Source organism: Hyperolius riggenbachi, chromosome 6 (assembly GCF_040937935.1).
Source record: "Hyperolius riggenbachi isolate aHypRig1 chromosome 6, aHypRig1.pri, whole genome shotgun sequence".
Taxonomy (NCBI): Eukaryota; Metazoa; Chordata; class Amphibia; order Anura; family Hyperoliidae; genus Hyperolius; species Hyperolius riggenbachi.
Window position 1 is genome coordinate 304,696,960 of NC_090651.1, and position 6,000 is coordinate 304,702,959.

The 6,000-nt window shown below is 41.1% G+C and overlaps 1 protein-coding gene across 2 annotated transcripts in view; it reads right to left on the minus strand.

Moving 5' to 3' along the window:
• The window catches only part of TNNT1 (troponin T1, slow skeletal type), a 51,330-nt gene extending 46,538 nt beyond the window's left edge, over positions 1-4,792 (minus strand). For both annotated transcript variants that reach the window (XM_068241255.1, XM_068241254.1), the window contains exons 1-2: positions 4,738-4,792; positions 277-298 (exon numbers count right to left, since the gene is read on the minus strand). In XM_068241255.1, coding sequence (XP_068097356.1) covers positions 277-298; positions 4,738-4,777 — 62 coding nt within the window. In that variant the 5' untranslated portion in view covers positions 4,778-4,792. The remainder of the gene's footprint in view (positions 1-276; positions 299-4,737) is intronic.
• Between the last annotated feature and the right edge of the window lie 1,208 nt (positions 4,793-6,000).

The following is a 6,000-nucleotide window of genomic DNA, read 5'->3' on the forward strand; positions in this document are numbered from 1 at the left end:
TCTCTATAGGTGAATATCTGATTTATTTATTTTTGCAGTCTCTTTAGTGCTACTCTACCTGCTTACCTCATGAGTCAGCTCCTCTTATCTATTTATTTCATCAATTAGCTCTCCTTATAGCTGAGATAAATAATAAAGTCAGATAATTCAAGAAAGAAGATTTGTGAATCAACCCCATAGTCTAATCAACCTCACAGTTTCTTCTGAGTTAACAAGACACGTTGTACAGGAAGTAGAATTTCTGACTGACAGCTGTGTGGTGCTGAAATCTCTCACCTTGGCCTGGGGCGCTCCTCCTCTGTTAAGAAAGAGAGATATAAAGTTATATCAGCATTTCATGAATGATAAGTGACATTTCTGCTTCACTTATGCATAACCAGGGTGAGTCAGGGATTAAACCACTCCGAGGTTTAAACAGGATCTGATGTTGGATTTTTCAATTTAACAACACTTATTTTTCCATTACCAGATGGTGTCAGTGAGCACAAACTCCCAGTGACATAATGGCCCCAGCCCCAATCAATTTTCTTGTCAGATGAGATTTGAAGACTGATGCAGCATCATAGTCTCTGCCTGTCTGACGGGCATTTATAGTGACAGCTGAACATGTCATATAAACTGCTGCCCTGTGGCTGGGAACACTTACTCGCTATACCCTATCCTGTGTGTGTGTTTGTAATATTTTAAATATAAATACTTATTTTATAAATTATTTGTGTCTTACACCTTTATCTCCTGCAGGGCGAGCACCCAATCTCTACCGCTGTTACTTTGCTAATGTTGGCAATGAAGGAACTTAAAGTGGATCCGAGATAAACTTTTACTCATTGCATAATTGTCTTCCTTTCATATAGTTTATAGGGCATTCCTCAAGCCAAATACTTTTTTGCTTTGTTTTAATACTCTAGTTCCCAATAAACTAAACAAGCCTTGCCCACAGCTCCTTTTGTGCCTTGGCACTGTAGCAAGGACTCAGTCTGGGCAGGAGGAGGAGGAGGTATTACTAGCCAGAGATTTCAGAGGCAGAGGGGAGGAGGTGAGGAGGAGAGGGGGCTGAATTTGTTGCATTACACACAGGCAAGCTGATAGCATCTCCAGCCCTCAGCCTGTGACAAACAGAATATGGCTGCACTCATTGTATCACAGTAATAAATAATCATAAACTTTTGAAGCTGTGTGCAGCTAGATTTGCTGTGTAAACTATCTATACTTTAGATAAGATATATAGACAAGTTACTTGTTATAGTTAGTTTTTCATCTCAGTTCCACTTTAGAGCATTAGTTCAGACTCCCATTTTTTTTAACGTGCATGACAGCTGTAATTAGCAATGAACTCACATCTGTATTTTTGATTAAGATTACAATCAGGGGAGTAACAATAACCCCATGATCTCATGGGGGAGGAGGGGAAAGCTACTCCTCCCTCTCCTTACCCACATGTTGAGTATGGCGGGGGAGTGGTGTAATATTTTCCTGATCCAGCTCTGCGGGTCTCCTCCATGCACCACAACCGCCAGCTTCCAACCACATGACTGTTACGAGTCACATGGTTGGGAGCAGGCGAATGGCAGCAGAAAGTCTGGGATGCATGAAGGGGAGACTGGCAGCACTGGAAGCAGGTAAATATTACTCCACTCCCTGCACTACTCTGCAATGGTGTTGGGGCAAAGTGTGTGCATGGGGGAAATGGGGTTTGGCGTTAGGAGTTTGGATCCCAGGGGGCCCCATCCGGGAAGGGGAGGAAGCATAACAATTTAGCAGGGGATCCCCTGGGTTGTTGTTTCGCCCTTGATCACAGTGGAGAGACTAGACTCCTCCCTCCTGTCATTACCCACTGGAGATAAGATAAAGCTGGATGGGGGAAGCAGCCAGTCACTGTGATCACCTGATTTATCCCATCACCTCCCTCTTCCAAGAGTTCATCTTTGTGACCAGAACCACAATTGCTCCCACAGTAATTGTACCTCTTGCCATATCCTGGTATGGATACACAGGCGCCAAAAGGATAAAAGTATGTAAAAAGTTTAAAACATGAGGAGGCAGTGATGGACTTACCTCCTCCAAGCAGATATAAAAATTGCCAATTTACATACTCCGGGGGATAATGCAACACGTTTTACGGGTTTAACCCCGCTTCATCAGGCAATAACAATGGAGAAATAGGATATATGGTCAGTTGAAGAGCCAGGCATCTCTGCACATCAGATAACATTTTCTTGTGGCCACTCGTGCATGAATTGTCACATTAGTGAATCAGTAAGATACAGTACCCAATGCTAATGAATGCCTAAAAGCACACGATACAATAAACATTTAATCCTCCCTTTTTTTCAATCAAAAGAAGAAAATGAAATTTTTGTTTTATTTGTTGATTCTAAATCTTTTTTTTCTGAAAATTGAATGATGTAAGACAGATTGTAAAAAATGTTTTCAAAGTTTTTCGATAATTTTTTTCATATTTGGGGAAATCGTTAACACACACATGTGAGCCATTGCTTAGATGTTTCAAAAGCTACAATCAATTGAAAAGATCAATTGTAATTTTAGAATCGAAAGAAATATATAAAAATTTGTATCGTGTACCTTTAGACTGAACCATAGCGAGGGTTACTGAGGGGTAAATTGATGAAATATCAGGACAGCCTGGATTTATTGACTTTTTATATGGTCTAATATTACCCAGACAAGGATTGCAAACATTTGTCACCTAATAGCAGGTGATGAACTATGTCCGCACCAGGATTGCTGGATCGTTTACATACTCTTGGGCCAAGAGTAAATTAGGTCAACAAAGTTTGTTTAGTTGATACCAAACTAAATGAGTAACTATTCATGGCTGTAACTCATACCGTATTTGTTTTTGTTTTATTTGTAATTAAATGATATGGTTCTGCGCATTTTCCTAATTTATTTTCTTTTTTTTTCTGCATCCAGACTTGTAATCGGTTTAATAAACCAGCTTGGAGACGTCAGAAGCCTGAGCTAAGATCTATTAATGTAAGTAGGACATTGCCTTTAGGCAATCTCATTGATTCCAAGTACATGTATTCATTACCCTGCACACATGCCATAAACCATCCACCACTAGAGAAGGAGTCGGGAACCGTAAAGTAGTTTTATGGGAATAAACACATTGACACACTTGAAATATTTGCTTTGAAGATCTACAACTGCCTTCAGCTAAGCTGAGTATAGCATCAGTGGGCAACATTTACTGAGCAAAAGTGGATACGTTTCAAAGAATTCATATGTTGATTATTTTGTGAGTATAACTTCAAATTACTTGGATAAAATAGTAATGATGGGGGTGTATTAATGACTTCTCATCCATGCAAGTGGAGGCTGCCATTTTGCTGTGGACTAGAGAAACATTCCAAAAACTATAGCTTATCAGTTCACTCCCGGCGTTTATTCTCATCAAGCTATAGAGACAGCCTTATTTATTCATATGATGGGAGAGCCCTGGGGCTTTTCAGGGGAAAAATGTAATTCTGACTGCACAGCTCAAATATGCAGTTTAAAAGTCAACATTTCAAATTTAAAAAAAAAAAACCATACAAAGATACAAAGACCATATTAATAACTGTGATTGGGTTGTAGATGTGAATTTTCTGGCGATCATGGTATGACTAGGAGCAAAGATTCCAGAATAAAAATTGACAGCAGGTCTGAGGTTTTATGTAAACAAAGAAGCATTACTTGCATTCAGGGATGACACTCTGCTCTCGCTCACTGACAGCTCATGTGTGGCCAAACTTGTTGTGTCTTATGACGGGGGATGATGTCGGAGAAGCAGGAGGCTCCCCGCATGGCCAGCGCACAAAGCAGATATCGAAAAAGCTGCACCCAGTTTTCCCTTGAAATGTTTTCACTGTTGCAGAAGGAAGCTGAAATGAAGATGAATAAGTGCGCAGTAGGACGGAGCTGTATCCAGTCTTTTCAGAGCAGGATCATCCACAAGGCAACCTAGGCAAGTTCCTGGGGCCCAGTGAGCATCAAGGGGCCCATCTGGCCTTCTCGTCTGACCCCTCTGTACCTCAATTTATGAATGTGGCCATGGGCGGGAGGGGGGGTTATAAAGCTACTACCTTGCCTAGGGCCCCCACTTCATCTTAATCCATCCCTGGTTCTTTTTAGTCTGTTAATCTGACCTGCTGATGCAGCTGCTCTCCTCTCCCTATGCAGAGATTAGGGACGGGCAACGTGTTGACGTGTTCCATTGTGCTGAACGGTTGGTGAGGGTGGAGCATCATTACACAGCTTCCATGTTGAAGGAGGCAGTGGTGGTCCCATGCTTGGTGGTTGAGCGCAGGCAGAAGGGAGTGAAAGGTTTTATGCTATTGCTGATTTGTATATGACAAGACAATATATACTCTGTACAGCACTACAGAAGATGTCGGCGCTATATAAATACTAAATAATAATAATAATAATCTGCTGCTGCTACTGCTGGAGGGGGGTCAGAAGTTTATTTAAAACATAAAGAAGGTGTATTCCATTGACTGGATGCGGACAATAAAACATCTTTGCTGCTGATACACACTTGGATAATTATGTAATAGGAAAGGGAAGAGGGTCAATGCAGAGTTGAGTTCTCTACAGACACCAAGTTCCCAAGCAAGGAAATAAATTAAGATGTAAACTACTTTGTATAATATGCATGTGCAACTTCACTTAGTTTTTAAAGGGTTACTTAAAGTGTACCAGAGCTGAATATTTAAAAAGATTTATACATACCTGGGCTTCCTCCAGCCCCATCCGCTTCGATTGCTCCCATGCCACCGCCCTCCACTGTCTGCAGCTTCAGGAACCGGGTCCCCGAACTTCTGTCAGTCGGTGCCAGTCTAACGTAAGAGAAGTGCACTGTTTGCGTATCTCTCCAGCAGCAGTGCTGAGCGCCAGGCCCTGAAAGACCTGATTCAAGTGTGAGGACCACAGACACCATCAGCAAAAAAGCTGCATCATGAAAAGCTTAAAGAACAACCGAGGTGACCTGTGACATGATGAGATAGACGTGTATGTACAGTGCCTAGCACACAAATAACTAGGCTGAGTTCCTTTTTTTATTTCTCTGCCTGAAAGAGTTAAACATCAGGTATGCAAATGACTGTTTCTGTCCGGGTCGGGACCAGGTAGGACTGGGTCAGACTATAGCATAACTCTCACTGATAAGTAATTACAGCCATAAAACACTTTCCTGTCAGTAAATGGCTTCTCAGAGCAGGAAATAGATAACATGGGTCAATAATCCATAGATTTAAGCTCTGGCATACTTCACTGAAGGTGTCATTGAGCAGAGACAATGGAACAGTAAAAACTTTAAAACTAGATTTAAATATAAAACTGTTAGATATCTAAAAAAAAGTCATTTTAAGAGAAGGAGAATAGATCCAATCATTTTTCTCATCAGTTTATTTTCACCTCGGATGTTCTTTTGTGTTGAGGGCTAGTGATGCTAGCAGGGCTACAGCAGTGCACCATTTTGAAAGCAAATAGTACTGTTAAGTATTACTGACTGCATATAATGCCACCATAAACTCAATGTTATTTCTGGGATCACTACATGGACTTCATAATAAGGGATTAATAAGATGCACAACAGTGATGCAAATGCTTACTGTTGCTTAGCAACCTATTAAGGCTGGAGAACAAATGGGATACAAGGAATGCATCAAGAATATTTCACAGATCAGTATATGGAAGAACAGTTACTGTCTGAACAAATAACTGACAGTTACCGGGACCATCTGTTACCTTCTACATGCTCTCCATACTCCTCTGTAGCTTCAAGCGGCAGCAGCAGCAAGATGGCATAGCAGGCAGACACATGGCACAGCAAAGAAGCAGAGAAAAAAAGTCCATTTAACACAAGCACCAACAATGAGCAGGCTAAGCCATGGTGTACAATGGTACACAGTGCAGCAAATGAAACAGGGTTAATGGCTTTAGTTATGGATATTCTTTCAATTGTCAGTATTTCTAAGGATTGTCAGTTAATTG